The sequence below is a fragment of the Phalaenopsis equestris genome, unplaced genomic scaffold (genome assembly GCF_001263595.1).
Source record: "Phalaenopsis equestris unplaced genomic scaffold, ASM126359v1 Scaffold001370, whole genome shotgun sequence".
Lineage (NCBI taxonomy): Eukaryota > Viridiplantae > Streptophyta > Magnoliopsida > Asparagales > Orchidaceae > Phalaenopsis > Phalaenopsis equestris.
In genome coordinates this window covers 105,743-127,950 of record NW_018165809.1, presented here as the reverse complement: position 1 = coordinate 127,950, position 22,208 = coordinate 105,743, and the positions used below count along the sequence as shown (strand labels likewise).

The 22,208-nt window shown below is 36.6% G+C and overlaps 1 protein-coding gene across 1 annotated transcript in view; it reads right to left on the bottom strand.

Moving 5' to 3' along the window:
- Nucleotides 1–2,631: 2,631 nt before the first annotated feature.
- LOC110034178 (omega-hydroxypalmitate O-feruloyl transferase) overlaps nt 2,632–22,208 on the bottom strand; it is a 20,520-nt gene continuing 943 nt past the window's right edge. The window contains exon 2 of the mRNA XM_020738469.1: nt 2,632–3,619. Coding sequence (XP_020594128.1) covers nt 2,753–3,619 — 867 coding nt within the window. The 3' untranslated portion in view covers nt 2,632–2,752. The remainder of the gene's footprint in view (nt 3,620–22,208) is intronic.

The following is a 22,208-nucleotide window of genomic DNA, read 5'->3' as shown; positions in this document are numbered from 1 at the left end:
TCCAAAGTGTTACTCAACACTGAGGAGGAGGCAAGTGCAAAAAGTTTGACCCGAAAAATATGTTAGATAAATTGAAAATCAGTGCTCATATACCTACCTAAAGAAAATAAAATAACAAAAAAAAGCTAAATTGAACAGATAAACTTTGCTCAAATATATTTCATCTCATTGCTTCTATTGAATGTTCAGAATAGGTAAAGATGCTACTAACTTATCTTTTATGCAAATATTAAATTTGCAGCAAAACATATGCAATTTTATTTATAAAAGTTTCAACAAAAAAAACTAAAAAAAAGGAACAACGCTTAGCATTCTCCCTCTTACCTTAAATGTTACTGTACGATGAGGAGGATACAAGAGCAAGCAATTAGGCTAGCAAAATTATCAGAAAAACTGAAAAATAGTGCTCATATATCTATCCAAACAAAAAGAAAACCAACAAAAAAAAAACTAAAACTAGCATATGAGCATTGTTCATATATATTTCATTACATTGCTTCTAATAATGATCGATATATGTAAGGATTCTACTAACTTATCTATCATGCATACTTCAAATGTGCATCAAATCATATGCAATTATATTTATAAAAGTCTCACATAAATTAAAAGAAAGAAGCAACGCTTAACATTCTTCCCCAAAAATATTTGGCCCGCAAAATTTCTTAGGCAAACTGAAAACCAATGCTCATATGTGAATCAAAAGAAAATAAACCGACAAAAAAAGAAATAAATTGATGAGCAATTGTCATATATCTTTTATCCCATTGCTTTTACTAATTGACCATAACATGCAAGGATGCTACTAACTTATGTATTATCCAAACTTCAAATGTGCAACCAAGAATATCCAATTCTATTTATAAAAGGTTCAGACCCCTCCCCCACATAAATGTTACTTGACATTGAGGAGGAGGGAAGTGCAAACAATTCGACAAGCAAAATATGTTAAACAAACTGAAAAGTAGTACTCATATTCCTATCTAGAGAAATTAAACCAACAAAATAAAAAAGGAAATAAGTAGATAAGCATTGCCCATATATGTTTCACCACATTGCATCAATTTATTGTTCAGAACATGTAAGGATGCTACCAACTTACCTATCATGCAAACTTCAATTATACAGTAAAACATATGTAATTCTAATTATAAAAGTCTTAGTAGAAGAAAACTAAAAGAAGGGAGCAGTGCTCAAAATTCTCCACCCTAAAAGTGTTACTCGACAGTCAGAATATTTAAATTAATAAATATTTAAAAAACAAATGAATAAAGCTCATATATATCTATTCCATAGCTTTTATGGCTTGATCAGATTGCTATAGATGTTGCTAACTAATTTATCTTGCAAACTATAACTTTACTTCAAAACATATGCAATATGAGAAAAAAAGACAAATAAGTGCTCAGAAATCTCCCCCGCAAAATGTTCATCTATACATATTCATGAGAAAAAGCAAACTAATCGACCATCAAACATCAATGAATACATATGCAGATCAAGAACATAAAATATTTGACAGAAGAAATAAGAAACACAAAAGTAGGCAGCAAATGAACCACAAAAAAAAAAAAAAACAAAATCATAGAGGGAGAAAACTTCACCGAAATGTCGAAGCAAGTCGTCGCCGTCTAACGAAGGGAGAGGAGCATAACTGGGTTTTAGCCCTAACGATACGAGTGACAAAGGATGCCAGAGGCGATGGTATATGCGACGATAAGGAGTGGAATTATCGGAAATGCGAAGAGGAAACAACGTCAAAGGTACCACCAACGAAGCTCCAGTTGCAGAACACCCTCTCCCCCTTCAGTTTCGGCATTCGATCTTTTGCAACCCCCAACCAACGAAACACTCGAAGTAAAAGAGTCCCAAACACCACCACTTCTTTTCGACAAAGTAATAGCCGCAAAAACGAAACCACAAATGGGCTCTTAGAGAAAAGGAAAAAAAGTTGTAGACTGAGAAGTGTGGGGAGCGGGTGTGGGGGGCGAGCGCTATAGAATATGCTATACAATTTAAAACAACATTGAAATAATATAGAATAATAGGATATGAGCATTACCTAAGGATAGACTTAGACTTGGATTGGTAGTTAGCTAATGTTATGAAAGATTTTCTGTGTCGTCTATTGATTACTGCTATGAAATTCTCTGAATTGGGCCAATTAGGTGAAACAGAGAAAGCCACAAGTCTCGTACCAGCACAAGTAAATGTTCATTGCACAATCAACTAGCAAGTCGTTCTAGCACCCGGATGATAAGTTCAAGTAAGAGTCGATTGGCAAGCCCACTCACGGCATATCTAGCAAATTTACTGATTGGCTGCCCGACCTGATTTCCTTCCTTACATTTGGGTGATTTTGCCTTGAGCTATACAAAAGTAATAAATAGTTCTATATTTTAAATGTTTATACGTTAACAACAAGTTTGAATAGCTACAGTTAGATTTTTTAGATAGCTAGTTGAAGCATGGTTTAGCGCAATTTGGAGAATTTTTTTAATGCTTTTGAAACATCATTATTAGAAGAATCCAAGACAAATTATACCTCACAATCTTAAGAAGTAAATAATAAATCAATTATGAATTTAAAGTTCAACGTAGGAGCTTGTTAATGAAAAAAACAAACAAACAAGTCCCAATCAAATCTTTCGTGCTCATTCTAGTAAGTCAATTCTTATTATATTTTCAGGATTCATGCAATGTTTTATTTGCCTTTCAGAAATTATAATAATTCTTATCAGGCTCCGCAATACTAATACGCCTTGAGGAATTTCTCAAAATTTTCAGCCGCTTTCTCCGGGACTGACATCAAAACTGTGAATGCATGAAAATCTTCAACCACAGGCAGAAAGATGCAGTATATTTCACTTGAAAGAGGACCCATATGAAGAGGCCTCCCAACCCCAAAATCCAAATCCTCCAGCCCAAGCTTAGACCACTGAGAAATCACAAGGCTCGCCGACAGATCTGGCTTCATCTTCCTCTCCTCCAATATATCAATCACCGACCTCACCATCTCATCATTCACATTCTCCTTAGCCTCCTTAACCAGCTTCACACTATAATGCCGATTCGATCTCACAAGTTGCTCCACCACGGTCTCCGCACAGGCAAGCACAAAACCATTTCCATAGAATCCCATCGGAAGCCGAGGTTCCAGTTTGCTCCGAGCATTTACAGAGAACAAAAGCTTCACTTTATGGGAAGGCGGCAAATCCAGCGCCATGGCCCATGATCTCCACACGTGTGCCGCAAGGGCCTCAAAGGAAGTACATTTGAGGGAAGGGATGCATAGCTTCTTGATCTGAAGGATTTGGGACGCGGTAAAAGTTGCAGAGACAGGAACAAGTTGTTGACATTGCAGGAATTGTGTGAGGAGAGCCGATACAGTTCCTTGTGATGCAGGGTGAGTGAATTCTGGATGCGAGGAGGATATTTGTGGAGGATTTCTCGGCTTTAGCATGTGGCGACCATGGAAAGGGGAGACTGGTAGTGCTGTGTTTGGCTTTGTTGTGATATGTGCCCATGAGTGCAAGAATTGCGCTGTTCCGATCCCATCGCAGATACAGTGGCTTATTGCAGTACAGAGAATCATGCCACCACAACGAAGATGAGTCACCTACAAATCGGAAACAGAATGATTTGTTACATGTCATCAAACACTAATTTGCGATGAATCAGATTTAATAATTATAAAGAGAATAACAGCTGTAAGATGTCTCATGATTAGTATTGCAGACAACTGTTTGGATCCTACGGGCCGACAGGAAGTGTAGAGATTAAATTCCAGATAACATATAAAGAATATCACGTTCGATGTAGGCCAATGGTGTGGACGAGAAGTGGAGGAACTTGGGATAAGGCAATCATAATGAATGACTCGTCTCAGTGTGCGAAATAAAGGAAAAGTTATTCTCGAGAAGCAACAGCAAACAACCACCCTGTAGGTTGGTTAGTTACTTTTTGTGCCACTTTATGCTCGAGAGGCCAAAGGATCCTGATGAAAATTATGGGATATTGTTTGTTTATGTTAACCTATTAAATTTAAAAGGAATCGGGAGTTTCTTGCAAGCGAACACCTGCCCTAAATTCATTTGTTTGGATAATTTGGACAGATGCTGGAATATTGATGAATATGATGCAATTCTCGTAATGCAAAAAATTATTTTTGTTGGATTTATTTGTGGATTCATCTTAAGGAGGGACTTGCATCAAAGTAAAGGAGTGAGAAAAGGGGAAAATCTTATTTCCTATGAGAAAAAAAATACTCGTAATACCATATTCATGGATGCGTCCCTGGTTACATAAATCTTCCTTTTTTTTTTTTTTATGTACTATAAAATGACCGATTATTACACATAGATACATAAGAATATCAGATTTTATCTGTGTAATTCTTCATGATAAGATGTTTGTCTTCACACTAACATTCGGAACATTTTTTAAGTCCGCTTTAAGGAACTAAGATTTTAAACTACGATCTTCTGAATTTGAAATCGATTTCTGAATTTGACATGGTGTTCGGTAGCCTGTCAAGTCAAAGTTTATGTTGTCAGATCAGTGGCATAACTTAGGACTACTTTGGGAAGCTTGCCAAAATGCGGTGTACAACTCGAAATCGCCTTTTGAGATTTTTATTGTTAAAAATGATCTTCCAGAGAATTCTTACATCCAATCAACATAAATTCAAATTAAATAAAGTTTTTAAACCAATTTAAAATAAACAAGTAATTTACGTAAACGGTCTTCATTTACTTGAAAAATAACTGGGAATATGCCTCCTAGGATTAAAAACTATGATAGGAGCAAAATAATTCAAAAATTATAATTGTTTCTTAGTATTTAATTTATTACATCGTGATATATGTTATAGCTAATATCTTAATTAATGTGTATCTCGCCTCTATAATTACTAGTATCGGAGAATTCATGTTCAATTTTTATGAAAATTATTGTCGTGATTACATAAAAATGTCAAACTATTTTTCCCAATGTTATACATTACTTGATCAAAGTGCGTTGAATTGGATCCGACGACTCTGGATGAGACACGTGACACGTGTTAAAAAATCAACAACGGCAAACGCAAAGAGCCACCATTCAACTCGAAGCAAATTATCCAACAGACCCAATCAAGATAATCGGTCGAATAAGTAGAGGAACAACTCGTTGTCCTAGTAGTAGGAGAAACGACAATCTAACAATACACGATTCACTCATAGTAATAGTAATCTTTGACGGCTGTTGCAACCGACCGATAAAAATGAATTTAAAAGGCATGATCAACATTTCACAGTGCAACTTCTATTTACTATAAATATGAGAACAAGAAACATGGAAAAGGAACCTTTTATGGAAGCTCAGGGAGATTATTAATATTATACCCTTCAATTTTCTATTTCTCTCTTTCTCTCTCCTCCATACAATATATGCATGGGGTGTTATCTATAGATAAATCGGACTTCAAGACTGTGTGGTAAGTGTGGATCATGCTGTACATAAAAAAAATGAACCTCAACCTCAAAACCTTGGCCACAACTTAATGTATACCCCTGGGTTTGTAACTCAACAGATCAATAAACTTAAGGAACAAATGTTGGAGGCAATCAGAGACACTCTTGCCCACGAGAGAGCACAACGAAAGACCCGCAAACAATGACCGTCATCAATGGATAAAAAGACCTTGACCTAGACCAAGACACAGTCTATCAGGAAAGTGCAAGTTCTGCACCGCTCAATTATTGGAGATATAAACATGCTTAAGCGCCATGACTCATACCATTGAAAAATGCTTTCTCCCGACAAATCTTTGAAGTTGAGCCACCAGAATGATTCAAATTCTTGGCTTTTGAATCTTATTAGTGATGGTTTTATCTAACCAACCACATCGTTACTTTTGAGTTAACTGCAAGCTTATTAAGAATTAGTGATTCACTCAAGTGTGACAAATTCTTCACAACACTTAGAGAGTCGGTCCTCTGCTGGTTAAATGGTTTACCACCAGGAGTGATTTCCTCGTTTACATATATTTCAAGGAAATGTTGGTAGCATAGCTCGTCAACGCACATAAACCCTAGAGAAATTCACAAACTCTCCTGCCACCATGCCAAGGGTAAGAAAAATGCTTGTGCTCAATTATAACTCACTTTTAGAAGAAAATATTGAATGTCCTGCACCTTGAACCTATGACCGCGTGCGTCGCCTGACAAAAGAACTCAGTGAAGGCTCGTTTTATTGAGCCTTAGGCATACAAAAACACGTGACATTGGTTTTGCTATTTGAACTTGCCAACAACCATATATTTCATAAAGAATATAGTTCTCCCCTAACCACTAAAAAAGGTTCACCCGGTTGATACCCACCAAAGAGAAGCACTCACGAAAAGGTTGTGGACCAAGGAAAAATCCATATTTATCACCAGGGCTCTGCTTCAATGAGTGGTGACGGACGACTGAACTAAAAATAAAGAAGTTTATTATGAAGATCGAATGTATGCTGCGTGATGAGCAAATCAGTGTGACAAATAGAGGCTAACACCATCAACCTACGAACTTCCTTAGACAACACCACTATGAGTCTTGATGCAGAGGTGGTATACGTCATCCAAAATTCAAAAAATTTCAAGAAGGCACCATAAATGAAGATGGGATGTTATCTGGGAGACCTCAAGAAATACTACACATTTGAATGCCGACATCAACATAATTTTATTGAGTATCTAATTAAAGTTGAGAAGCTGAAAATATTTGTGGCCTTTGAGGTGGTGACTTAAGGATAGGGAAAGGCACCAATTGAAACAAATCAAATAGCATGCCCTCAATCCAAAAATAGAGACCTTGGAGAAGGAACTCCTTGTAACATTCACGCCCAATTATTGAAGAAGCCAAGATTATAGAGGTAGAAATTGAAGGGACAAATAGTTGGGTTGACACATACATCTATTTCTTTAAGTCCAAGAATATCCTTACAGACATTGCTGGCCACAGGCATTTCAAATTCAAATTCGTCCAATACCTTATGATGGATGATTAGATGTTCCAGAGGTCAACTATCTCCATGTACCTCATGTGCATTCTGAAAAATAATTTTGAAAGAATTCTCAAGGAAAAAAATCAAGGGAATAAAGAAGCCATTCCAGAGGCAATGTACTAGGCCATTGAATACAATGATAGGGATACTTATGACAGGGCCCCATAAGAGATATCAAAGAAATTCAAAGAAAATATGAGCAATGCTAAAAATTTGATCTTATACAATACCAATCATCTCTTCAATTGCAACCTATAATTAGCACTTGGTCCTTTGGAATTTGGGAACTCAACATCCTGGTACCATTTACCCCATCTAAAGGACAATGAAGGTACATGTTAGTTGCAATTGATTACTTGTACAAGTGAATTGATGCTCAATTGCATGCTTGGATAACCATCAATTTCATTCATAATTTCATTTTGACGAACATCATCTATAGGTAAAGCCTACAACTCACTCTCATCACAGATTATAGGACAATATTTTTTGAACAAGAAGTAACATTATTGTCACAATAAGGGATCAAACTTATGTTCACCACCATCCACTACTTGTGAACAAATGAAAGAGTTGAAGCTACCAACAAAATTATACTCAATTTGCTTAAAACGAAGGTTGAGGGAGATAAATACAGTTGGGCTGACTTCCTCCCAACCATCCACTGGGTGATTTGAATGACACCATCAACATCGACTGTCTAAACCCCATTCATGTTTTCACAAGAAATCAAAACAGTGTTAACCATCGAGTACAACCTTCACATACACAGATTGGTCATCATGTAAACTTTTGATAGTGAATCTAATAGAAAGAAATCAAGTGGAGGACCTCATGGTACTACAATAAGCATATCCGAGAAAACACCTTCCATAAAAAGGATTTGTTTAATGAAGGTTGACCCAATATTGTGGAGACAAATCATACGAATTTTTTTACCATACGTGGACCATAGCATTCATCCTTAATAAATGATCCAAGCTAGAAGCATACACACTCCAAACTTAAACTAAAAAACAAGTGCCTTACACATGGAGCAGGGACGACTTAATAATTTTCTTACTCTTAGGAACGTTGGTGATGTGCTTACTATTGTGCATTACTGTTTAGATGTTTTATTTTTCTTTCAGACATCTTGTTATTTCTTTAGATATTTATTATATCCTTTTCAGAATTATGTATAGAATTATTTTTGAAAAAAATATATACTTCACTGCAAAAATCATTGGTTGAGTCGACTCGTGAAACTAGGCTGACATGTAACTCATATATCATTTCAAACACTCTGACAACTTAAATTTGCAATAGAGTAACATTCGCCTAAGAATGAGCCAACATGCCTAAAAAGAGGCAATTTAGATGCCGATTAGCCACCCGAAATATCTTTAATCCTTTTCAATTCTTTTTAACCAAATTAATGTGTTCTTAATGTTTTAACTAGAAATGATTACTTAGAATTGGATTATTAAAATAATTAAGTGTTCAGTTTTATTTCGTAAAAAACAAAACCTCTCTTCACATGTTAAAATAAAGCTCAAAAAGAAAAAGTTGCCAACCAGATGTAGTAACTCTCAAGAGAAAAAAATGGGGGATAAATAAAAGAAAAAGATGAAAATAAAAAGATAAAAAAGAGAAAATTCAATGAGCAGAAGCTTGAGGTTGGCAAATAAAAGTTTAAGAGAAAAGAAAATTTAAGGGGTCCCACCGAGACTTAAGTAAAGAAATGAGTCTTGATCATGTAATTAAAACCACAGTATCAGTTATTTTCAAAGTTAAGAGTTAAGTGAACTTTGAGTTTTCTAAAATCTATTAAAATTTCACTAAAGGTATTTAAGTTTGTGAAAGAGATTCTAAATCAAACCAAGTTAATGATATATGAGATTTTTCTTATGAAAAGAAAGAAGGGAACTAAGAACAGGTCGAGTCGTTAACCATTAAAGATAAGCAAGGATAAATGGGATTTCACACTTTCTACTTAGATTTAATAAAATAGTTTGAAAGGATAGATCTCTGCAAGAGTACTAATTCTATCAAAAGATCCAAACTTAGCCAAGTGATTACTAGAGGGCGAGTAATAGGGAAAGTTTGGGAGTATCAACATGGGTCAATTTTACGTGATTTTATCTGCAATTTTTTCTGCATTTCACATGTTAATGTATTTATTTATCACAGATTTATGCTTGAAAAAGGTGTTTTGTACATGTTGTGTAGAATGTCGGAGTAGAATATGAACAAATTGTAACTTAAAAATCCAGCAGAGAAGTGCTTGAAACAGCATGACCACGCCTAACGGTGGCGTGGCCATGCCACTTCTCGAACATGGCTGATGTGACCATGCGAGAAATGGCGTGACCATGCCATATGGTTTAGTATGGCGCGTGACCACACTACAATCATTCATGACCAAGCTAAACTAGGCAGTATAGCTGTGTGACCATGTCAACTGGCAAGAAACACTTTAGGAAAAAAATTTGATGGCCCAAAAAGTGACTTTTGCTATAAAAACAAATCTTAAGGCTTCTTAAAGGGCATTCTGCATCAGAGAAGGCTTGAATTCTAAAAGAAGAGAGTTTGAGAAAGATTTTAAGTGCACTCTTAATGGTTGTCTTCTTCTTTTGGTGGAAGCCTTTAAGGGAGAGTTTTTGTGCAAGTTTGTATGAGAGGGAAAGGTGCTGACTTTGCAAAGGAAACAATTTCTCATAAGTTTTTCGTATCTTTGTTGCATGTAATGGATTACCACATGGTTATTTTCACTATATTTTTCTCCGTAATGAAGGGCTAAACATTTCTTTCTGTCTCTTTGCAGTAGAGAATATTAGTTTTATAGTGTATTTTCTGTAATGTTTTTCGGTTAAGCATTTTTTTCGAGCTTTCATAACCTTGTTGTTGATTAAACTTCGATCTTAATTTACTCCTAGTCTGTTTAAATGGGATGTTAAAATGTTTTGTGAAACTATGACATTTAACCATTGTGTAATGGAAACGAAGGGTTAACCTTAAAATTCTGAGATGATAGACAAATTCCACTAGAAATCTAAAATCTTTCTAGAGGATCAGAAAAGTCATCCAAAATGTCATGGGGATTGAGGAACCCTCAACTTCATGGATTCTATGCCTCTTTTGACCTAGACAAAGGCATACGGAGTACCAAGTCTCTGATTGACAATAATCACATAGGGCTCCTCTTTCTTTTCTCCTTGACTAAAAATCTATGAAGAAGAACCTTGTTCATGATGGGAGCATGGAATTCGGGTAACTTTTTCCATCTTGAGATATCTCTCAAGAAAGTGACTAGAGCAAAAAATAAAGGAGAAGAAGCGCGCAAAATTGATAAGTCGCTACCACATATTTATTAGCAATTGCGAGCGCATAAATCAATATAGTTTTAAATTAATAAGAGTTAATCAAATAAAAATTTAATCATGAGTTTAAATATCTCTCTCTTATCATGTTTGCAGCCTACTAGAAAACGAGAGAATCAAAGAATTTGAATATGTAAAATCAAAGTATGATGAACCAAATTTGATGACCCTAAATGGGGCATGCGTCGAAGAATCAATTCTGGTGAATGCTAGGAGCCAAAAGTCAACAAGAAGCAAATTATCTAGCCTACAAACAAAGAAAGTTGGCTCAAAAAATAAAATATAGTGAAATGTATGGCTCACCATCCTAGAAGCGAACGAAATGATTATTCAACAAGAAAACATTTGGCAATATTATTGGTAATCATGGCGTTCATTAAGGCCGACTGTGAATGGAGAACTTCAAGAATATTATCAATGTTTCATAATGTATCTTCTATTAGTTATAAATTTGAGAATAATAATAAGTAATGGGGGTCTTCTTTCAAGATGCTTGGAAAGATTACCAACATTTTACCCTTAAGGCATTGTTTCTAGCTTTTTTCTCTTTCTCTCTCTCCTACTAACATTCTATTCCTTGGGTTTTATATGTATGTATATATATATTTATATGTATGTATATATATATTTATATGTATGTATATAGTATACAAAAAAGTTGTTTTCCTAGAAGAGAAGAGATGAAATTCAATGATCTAATAGAATACTTCCAAGTGCTCAATAAGCCGGTCGACTGGAGAACATCAGCTGACGAAAGGAAGTCCGATTGGTTGAATTTTTGCCCAGCTATTGAAGAGTCGCTTGAATCAATGACTTGGATGTTAATCAAATTAGAGTCGGCCAACCATCACTTGAAACACTAAACACTCTTAGATTCCCAGAGCAAAAGCCTATTGGTACTCATAAGTAAAAAGCCAACCTGAATCAATTAAGTCAACTGGTCCAAAGACATTCACATCGAAAGAATTAGGCTTACAGAACGTTTACAATATCATGTAATAATGAGAAAAGATTTTAATGTCAGATATAAATATAAAAGGATGTTAGAGTCAATATCATTTATAGATCGAAAAGGATGCCAATATGAATCATAATTATGAAAAGATGTCAAAGAGGGTAAAAACGAATCTGAAAAGCTTCTAATAAAATAAAGGCAAAAAATGACTTGTAACTGCACGTTACAAAAAGGGGTAAAAAAGCAACTTTATTAATAGAATTGTATGATTATAAATAGGACCATTTTATGAATGAAGGTATGAATCTTTTTTCTGAAACTGTTCATCTTGCACTCTACTATTCTCTCTGTATCTCTTTTCTTTCCTTTTTTTCCTTATGCTCCATCCCTCGAGTCATGTTCTAGAGGACAAATTAGGATTCAATATCCTAAAAAGTGGTGCGGTCAACTTGGACATTTCTTAGATGAAAGTAGAGCACAAATCTAAGAAGAAAAAACTCAACTAAGAGTCAATACAAACATGGAGTGCGGCCATAAACTTGTACAATAGCAAACTATGAGCTTAAGGAACAGCTTATGATAGCTATCCGAGAGGCTATTATCCAAAAATAAAAACAATGACCATCCCTATCAGGAGTCCCTCACGATAAACCACATCTTAACATGAAGCCTTTCCATTGAGAACCCCAGGCACCTAGTGGCCAAAGAGACTCCTAAGCACCATAGAGACAAGGATTTTTAGTACCTTGAAAGTATTAGGTCCAGAACGATGGAAGGACATTGGCCTGTACATGCTGATATGCCAAGATAACATCCATCATAGAATTCTTTCTCTTGTCAGATCATGGAGGTGAACCTCCAGATAAGATTAAAGCCCCCCACCTTGACTCTTACAAGGGTTAGTCTGACCATGTCGACCACATTGTTGCCTTTGAATCAACAAAAATTTTATTGAAAATTAACAATGCTTGAAAGCATCGGTTATTACTTTCCACACTAAGGGAGTCTTCTTTTAGGTTTTTCAATAGCTTTCCGACGGGAGTTATTCACTCTTTTGTCAAATATAAGAAGTTGTACTTGGCACACCATGCCAGTGCCCTGAATCTTTTCAAAACGTTGCAAGATTTTTTTCAGATAAAGCAAGGAGAGAGAGAACACCTTCATTATTATATCATTCGTTTCCAAAAGAAAATGATAGAGGTGCAAAACTTGCAGTTTTTTTATCGTACAAACGGCCGGTTCAAGTATGACTTAGGCTAGTACAAATCAACACCGTTAGCAGAGCTGTTGGAGATAGTAAATCGCCATATCAGGGAGTCATCAACTCCTCCCATCACAAAGCAGAGTCTTCATATCGTCGATCAAAGAAGACAGCCACACAAGACGAAGGAAAAAAATGATGAATGAGAAAAAACCTTTCATTCATTCCCACTATGAGAATGATTGACATACTCATGATAACAATGGATGCCAAGGGAACCAAGTTCAGACTCGATATTCTTACTAACGACCGTCTTAGCACAATGGGAATTCGCACTATGAAAGCTAGAAGGCCCCCCTGAGGGTCTCAATGGAAAATTTGGTGGAAGCAATCCAGAAAAAGTAGTACTTTGGGAAGGCTCTACCAATGAAAATTATGGGTTCTCTCTTGAACCCCAACAAGTATTAAGATTACCATCAAGGCCATGAACATAACACAGAGGAATGTCGTCAACTCCAGAACCTAGTCAAGGATTTGATCTGTGCAGAGAAGCTTTAAGAGTTTGTTGTTGTCGGAGGGAACACTCAGTGACAAAGAAAAGCTCAAGCGGAGCAGTATCCCAACAAACTTGCCTGTACAGATACCATACCCATCACAGGTATAATTTCGATAATCTTTAGAAGCAATGGAGAATCATCTTCTCGAGCTAACCAAAAGTGGCTTAAATCATGAGAAGTGAGTCATGTCGTTTCCATCTAGAAGCGTAGCCACCTTTGATTGTCTTTACTAACATGGATTTTCCACAAAAGCAAAATCTATACAATGACGCTATCATCATTATTTCCCTGAAAAACAACTATCATGTGAGTAGTTTCTCGGTTGATACCGGGAGTTCGATGAGCATTTTATTCAAAATAATACTTGATAAGACAGGGCTCAATAATAATCGTCACTCATTGTCATCTCTGGTGTAAGAAAAGAAGCCATGGGCATTATTGCTCTAGGAGTCTCTTGAGGCAAATAAAACAAGCGATTTACTAGCATAGAGAAAATTGCAATGGTAAAGTTCCCACCAATCTATAATGCCATCTTTAGTCTTCATTTGCTGAAAAATTACAAAACAATCACCACCTATCATGTAGCAATAAAGTTTCCTGGTGAAGGGTAAAGCAACACAGTCCGTGGGAATCTGGAGCAATCTTGAAGTTGTTACCTCCGAGCAGTCAGTAGCGTAGAGCAGGATCCACTTGACATACAAATTCTATGGGAATGAGGTCTAAAGACCAGCAAGACCACCCTCAAAATTCTTGTCTCGGCTGAAGAACCTAATAATTTTTTTCTGATAAGTGAAACTTTGATGCAGGTAATAAGAGCTTGTTAATTCAAACTGCATGTAAGTAACTTGACATTTTTGCCTAGACAACGATGAAAATGTTAGGAATTTATGTCAATGTTGCCTACCACCAACTAAAAAATCAACCTGATTGTCTAACCCATGAAGCAAAAACTCAGATCATCGGCTATGTCTCTGTCCAAAACAACCAGGGAGGAGGTGTTAAAGCTAAAAGAGGTCTTTTACATTCAGAAGGTCTAGTATTCAACCTGGATCTCCAATATTGTGATAGTCAAGAAAGCTAACAACAAGTGGAGAATATGCATTGATTACATGAACCTTAACACTGCTTCCCCAAAAGATAGATACCCACTTTCGCTAAGGGATGCAGCAATCAGATACACAGTGATGAGCTCCTTGAACCACTACTCTGGCTAATACCAAATAGAGATGCACCCAAAAGATGCGGAGAAAATAAACTCCATAATGACTAAAGAAGTTTACTGTTGTAATATAATATATTTCGGGCTTAAAAATGCTGAGACAACGTGCCAACACCTTATGAATGTAATATTTTATAATCAAAAGGAAAGAAGCTTTGAAGTGTATGTTAATGATGTGTTAGTTGAAAGTATGTCGGCTAAACAACACGTTAGTGGCTTATAAGAAACCTTTTAAACTCATAAAAAGCATAATAAGAAACTTAACCTACAAAAATGTATTTTCAGAGCATCAACCGAGAAATTTCATGGTTATCTCTTAATTTTCGAAGGTATAAAATTTAATCCATAAAAGGTCCATGTTTTTATAGACATTTCTTCTCATTGCAACAACAAAGTACAAAAACTAACCAATCGGGTATCATGCCTTAGCCAATTCATCTTAGAATCAGATGATAAGTGTGCATCATCCTGTTGCACACTATGGAAAACTAAAGTTTTTTTTAGTTTGAAGAATGTAAATAAATGTTCAAGAGCTTGAAGGAGCCCCTGGGATCTCCACTACTTCTCCATAGCCTGAAACCAAACAGGGAAATCTCCTTGCACCTAGGCATCAGACCTGAAGTCGTAAGCTATGTGCTTGTCCTGAAGGAGCTGAGAAAATAATTTTCAACTTACTATATCAGTCGAATATTCATAAGTGTCCAAGTCATGTATCCAATTATGAAAAAATTAGCTTTTTGTCTAATTATTTTTACTTGGAGGCTTTGACCATACTTCCAGATCTGAGTAATCGCTAATCACCTGCTCAAAGCAGTCCTCACATGGTTGGAATATTTTTGTCGACTCCTCAAATGTGTAGTTGAACTCAAAGAGCTTGACATCTCCCACGCACCACAGACAACAATAAAATCACATGTAGTTGCAAACTTTTTGGCAAAATTTTCTGAAATATGTGAACCAGACGAAGTCACCACAGGTGACAAGATATGGGTTTTACACATCAACATAGCATCCAAATCGGCAAACACAGGGATAGGACTTGTGCTGAGTAGTCTGACCGGAAATCCATTCAGTCACAACAAAGTTTGAGATAACCAATAATTAGGTGGAGTACAAAACTTTAATCACTTTATTTCTCCTGGCTTATGAGATAGGTACTAAAAATCTTCTGGTAAAATCAAAATCACTCTTGATGATAAGTCAAGTGAATGGAATATCAAGGTCAGAGATGAAATGAAGGGTAAGTACCTTAGCAAGGCAAGAAAGAAGATCAGAAGGTTCACATATTTCAAAATTGAACATGTGAGGTGAGAAAAGAATCATGTTGTCAACATCCTATCCAATGGCATCCATTAGGGAGATGGAGCCTCAAAATGGCTAACCCGATTGATAATAAGCAAATCTAAGTCCATAGAGGTGGAAATTGATCAAAGTAAAAGCTGGATGGATCCATACATTCTATACCTCATGATGGGAAATTTGTTAGATGATATCACCAATCTGAGGAGCTTCAAGATCAAAGATGGACTATACCTGATAATTGAAGGCAAACTCTCTCAAAGGTTGGTCACCTCTTCCTACCTGCAGTACCTAAGAGAGATGAAACAAAAGAAGTCCTTAAGGATACACATTTGGGATAGTGTGAAATTCACTCTAGAGGCAAAATTCTAGCCTACTGATTACAAAGTAAAGGTTATTTATGGCCTACCCTCTCAAAAGATGTAAAGGAGTTCTCTAGAAAGTGAGAGCAATGCCAAACATATGCCCCTCTATGTCACAAGCTAGCCTTCAAGCTTCAACTAATCACCAACTCCTGATCGTTCAGCATATAGGAGCTAAATCTTCTTGGACCATTCCCTCCATTAAAGCGATAACAAAATTTCTCTTAATTGCAGTAGACTACTTCTTAAAGTGATTAAAGCTAAAACACTTGTCTGAGTCACTACAAAACTAATCCGAAAATTCATTTAGGCGGATCTCAACATTGACTATCATCACTAACAGTGAAACACAATACACTAATTGAAGCGTAAGATATTTCTGCGCCAGTCAAAAGATAAGACTTAAGTTTGTCTCAGTACAACATACTTGAACAAATGGGCAAGCAAAAGCAGTTAACAAGTTTTTCTTAAACTTGTTGAGAAAGAAGGTCAAAAGATGTAAAGGGTAAGTTGGCAGAATTACTACCATCCGTTTCTTGGCTTGCTAAAAGACTCGCTTTAATGCAACCGGTCAAATCCATTTCATGTTAGCGCATGATACGGAGGCAGTTCTTCTGGAATACAACCATCACAGCCAAAGGGTTTTCACGACCTCTTTGTTTGATGAAGATTTTGTTGAGTGGCAAGGAGCCAATGATAAGAAAGTTTCTTTTGCCCTCGACTTGGAGGAAGAAAAACAAACTAGTACAGCCCGTGTACAACTTGATACTTCAATAAATATGTTAGGGAGAAGGCTTTCTCTCAAAAAGATCTAGTTTTGAAGAAAGCAAAGCTAACAACTCGTGGGTAGGTTATCCGCAAGCTAGACCAGTCTTGGATCATCAGTCGACGAGTATCACCGAAAGCCTACAATCTCAAAATGTATACTACAAGAGGGGTCCCACTGACATGGAGCTGAGAAGACATAAAAAAGTTTCTCCTTAGAAAAATTCCTTATAATATGTGCAATGAAATATTGAAGGAGTATCATTTCAAAATATTTACAAAGTCTATATTTTGTTATAAAATCTAATGTTTGACTAGTATTGTATACACCTCCAAACCAGAACAACACTTGGGGAACTCTAACATGTTCAACCATCTCAAGTCCCAAACTTGAGGAACTTGAGACAACCAAGATCATGATTCATATAGGTCGATAATGAAGTAAGTCATTAATCTGTCTCAACTTGTTTGGATAATTGTCTAGAGATGATTCCCCACCCATTAGTGACAAGCTCCACAATAGTGGTGAGTGAATCGCTCAAGAAAAGAGTCACGATGGACATCTCAGCAAAAGCCATGACAAGTTATCAAACCAACAACAGCATCCAATCAAGAGACTAGGATTATGTGAGTGAGACACAAGCCATTTAATATAAAGCAAAATAGATGAAGAGTTAAACCATCGATCAATAAAAACTTTCCTAGATGATGGACAATGACACAATAAATTTGATTAGCGTCGGGAAAGAAAACAGACTTTCAACATCCACACAATTTACTCACGTAAGGCCAGGAACGTCATACCAACAAGAAGCTTCGCAAAGGGTATTGGGCAAATTGTATCAAAAACTCTTCTTAAGGGAGGCAAAAAGCCTATTAGGTGTAAAGTTGAAACACAAGATCTGGATTGTATGGTACAAAACAAGAATAGAGAAACTACGGTGAGTTGATAACATCACAAGCAAATAATGGTAGAATAAAACATCACAAAGGTACAAGCCATACAAAACATGTATATGTTCTTTCATGAAATCGCATTTACAAAATATTCAATTTTCTAACTTTAATTTATATAAGAAAATAGAAGAAAGTCAACATGTGATAATCCATCCCCACTGAATCTCCATCTCCTTCTTCAACGAACAGAAAAAAAGGTCTCATAGATTAGACCATTTAGATTCAACAAACCCAAGCTTGACGAATGCATCTACCTTCGAGAAAATGCCAATCCAAAGCTATTGAGCGAGGCTACTTTTCTGCTCATCCTTTAATATGAAATTCTCCAAGCTCTCCTTTAATTTCTGGTTATCCCTGTCCAAGCTCACCAAATATTTTTCATATTCCAGGGCATTCTTATTTCTCATGGCGAGTGAAACATTCAATTGATCACCGACCTCCTGTAGCCTTACCCTTGCCTCCTTAAGTTGACCGCTCAACGTCTCAACTTTCCCCTCAGTCTTAATACAAGCATGCTCAGATCGAGCAAGAGCAACAAAATAAATTTGAGCAACCTTTATCGCCATTAAATGATAGCGAGTGGAATGTTGCTTGAGTTGACGACAATCAAGTTGCTTCGAGGTCTTTGCAAACTCAACATAACACATCACTTTAAAGAGCAGTGCAGGAATATGCTCCACCTCAAAAGACTCCAAGAACAAATCCTTTTTTATATGTGGTCTGGACTCATCCTAACATTCCTCCATTCCTGCTCCCTTTACCGGTGAGAATCTAAGCATTGAGAGAGACTTACTCCTTCTGAGAGGGGGGAGGGGGGTGGTATGCTAAGACTCTCCATGGGTCCTTTCCTTCCCAAATGGTGTTTGGGATGGCGGCTTGAATCGGAGTGCTGGCTCCGAAGGAGGTGACAATGATGTTGACCTCGGAGCAGACTCCATCCCTGAGAAGTCGGCTCTAACTCTTGTTTATCAAAATCTCCTTGCAAAGCAGAACCCAAGTTCTATTCGAACCTGGACAAAATTTTCGAAGAAGGGCATCTAGCCATGGCTCCGAATTGAAAGTCTAGAAAGGTGGGACTGACTGACTATGCCACAATGTTTGGTTCTTTCCTCAGGTCTGAAAGTGCTTCTCTAAGCACACTCAACAACCTAGAAGGACTACCAGTTGAAACCTCTGCATCCAAGAAATCAACTGTCCTAGCAATGATAGCAACCTCTCGGGTCAAAATGCATTGAATTACGATGAAGGTCTTAGGAGCAAAAACAATAAGAATTGCACTTGTGATGTCTACACCAGCTTCCATGATTCCTCTGACATATTGGTCACTGATCAACCTAGCCTTATACATGGTAAACTTGGGTTGAGGTTTCCTTCTAGTTGCATGTGCCTCGATAAGTTTTTCCCTCTCAACATCGTTGTCGTTGGACATCCCCATAGATCCTTAGTCATATGACCAAAATTTTCAACTAGGAGAACCCAATCGATGATCCTTGAGTCAATATTCTGAGAGACTGAAAGCTACATGCCTTCATTCTTGGCAGCATTAACAATCAAATGCCTTGGCAAGATCATATCCTTTCCCTCCGTCACAGTTAAGAAGACCACTCTGAATCCCAAATTGCCAAAGCAAGACCCGATCAAAAACTTCATTTTCCAATCCCTTATTTTGTTCTCGAGCCCAATAGTTGGAATCGGTTGCTGGGCAAAAACTGGGTGGTACCATTCTAACTGACACCTAATGCAAACATGTAGCTAAAAATATGATCAATCAAGGGATTTCCACTTTGTGAAAAACATGACATATGTCATAATAGTTACTATTGAATTTGGTAGGACATGAGCGGGGATGACATTGTATCGGTTGAAAATAGCCAGCAACTCCTTGCAAAGGTGTAAGTGAAGCCCCTTAGTGGAACTGGTCCCGATAAAACTCAAGTCCTTTTTAAAGTAATATGTCGCCCTGTCCTAACTCTTGACTACATGAAATCTCACAGTGAAATCAAAAACATAATCGACTTCAAGCCTAATTACGTTCTTGGTGTTTAAAGAATATGATTCACTCGCCAGAATCATTCCAAAGAGTTTGGGAGAAACTTTCAGAGGCAATATAGGGAACTAAGAGAATGGATCTGAGAAAACCCTAAGAGAAGGTAGCAGAGTGACATGAATTCCATTATTAAACTTATTCATAGGGTTTATGGGCTTAATTCGAAGCTCCCCCATACCATAGTACAATGAAAAGTGCATCAAGAGGCACCCTAAAGACCATAAAATCTAATTTGACACAAGATAAAAATTTTATTTCCAAAAAAGTAAAGTTACAATGAATTAGTCAGAAATAATATACTTTATAAAAAAGTCTTCTACAGCTTCAGCTAAGACATATCCTCGCTGAAGCAACCTCTTAAATATACGTTCTTCCCTGAGTTATCCCCCTAACTTAAATTTATTGACCCGGTCGATCTCATTTTAGATTTGATTCAGGGCGGCTGACTCTCAAGGGACCAATAACTCGACTTGAAGAGCTACTGACTCAACATTCAGCTGTGCAATTTCTTCTTCATTTGCTCAACACGGGCTACAACCTCGCACATAGTTCCGCTGTCAGAGTCACCGACCATCTATGCAAAGCAGTCGACCACCTTATCCATCTTTCGTCCGGGAGACACTGAAGACACTGATTGTCCTCCATTTGTCTCTCGTAAAGCACCCAAAAAATTTGTCTCCTGTCAACCATCAACATTAATTGACTTGTGACTATCATCGGTCGGCTCAGGATTTTCGCTATATAATCCTTAACCGAAGAAAGAGCAGCTTCGATGTCTGATGGAGCAGAGGTTATAGGGGCACGTTCCACTCCCATTCTAACAGAAATAACACCTTCCGCTTATGACTTTGGTCGTGATTCCAGCACCTCACTATTGCGGTCACCAACCATTTCAAAGCACCTAAACCCCCAGGATTTGCATTGTTGATCGGTTGGGCCTATTCATCAACCATCGAGACAAGCTATATATCATCCCTTGGGATCTTCTTTTGTTGATGATCGACAGCAACCCCCAACGATGGCACTTAGTCGTGTGGATCAAGATCAAGGTCCTCTCTCTTCCTTTTCACAACTAATTTCTTCTATAACCTCTCGCTCGTAGGATCTGGTGGAGACATTCTTATGAAAGTAACATTGAGCTTCGGCATCATACATGGTGTCATTTGTAGTTCACGAAAAAGGGAGTAAAGAAAATAGCCCCACTAGTCCCATTTAAAGGAAACACGAGCATAGAAATGCAAGTAATTATTAAATTATTAAATGTTTAAGAGTATAAATGAATTTTTTTGTCACAAAGATTCATTTGTCCTTATCACAACAAAACCTTAAAGGAACAAAAGAATTGGGAAACTAACATGTATAGAGAAAAATTCTCAGCACAAATCTTGAGGAGAACAAACAGCCTAGAATGGAATATGTGAAATTCAATGACCTGACAGAATACTTCAAGTGCTTAATAAATTGATCTGCTGAAGATCATTAGCCGACCGAAGGAAGACTGATCAGCTGAATTTTTGCCCAGTTATCGAAGAACAGCCCGGACAAAACAATTTAGCCGATTGACTTAGAGTCAGTCGATTACCACTTGAATGAGATCTGTTTTCCAGAATAATGCCGACCGATACTCAAGTAATAAGCCAACTCGAATCAATTAAGTCAACTTCTTCAAAGGCATATGAATCCGAAGAATCATGTCGGTAAAAAGTTGTTGATATCATTAATTAATGAAGAAAAAATTTAATGTCAATTATGAGTATGAAAAAAGACGTCGGTATCACTTATAGATTAGGAAAGACACCGATATGAATAATAATTACATAAAAACGTCAGAGGATAAAAACTGTCCTGTACCGCCTCTAATAAAATAAAGGAAAATAATGACATATAAAGGCCCATTAAAATAACGGTAAAAATATAATTTTATCAAGGGTCCCTAATGATTACAAATAGAGACCATTTATGAATGAGGGGACAAATCTTTTTCCTGCGTGTGCGCGTGTGTTTCGATTTTTATTGGTTTAGTCAAGAACCTTGTATTATTTAATCACATTGGAGAAGACCACCTGTAAAAATATAAGGCAGGAAGTCTCCCATTTTCTTCGTCCTTAATAAAAATCAATGTGAATGTTGAGCTTCGAACAATTTCACACGTTAATAAAAACAAACCGTTAGATAAACTAAGAAATTTTGTGAAATATTTTAAGTCGGATGCTATACAATCACGAAATTCTACAAGTTTGAAATTTTTATCAAACAAATTAAATTATTATACAATAAATTTTACTGCGAAAATTCCTTCGTATATACGTGCGAAATAAATTTTTTAATTCAAGTCCTCACCTTTTGGAAGGGACAAATCTAACTGTAATTCATACATTTAAAAACTGATATACACCTTTTGATATATAGATAAAGTGATATTTATATAAATCGTTCAAACATATATATATATATA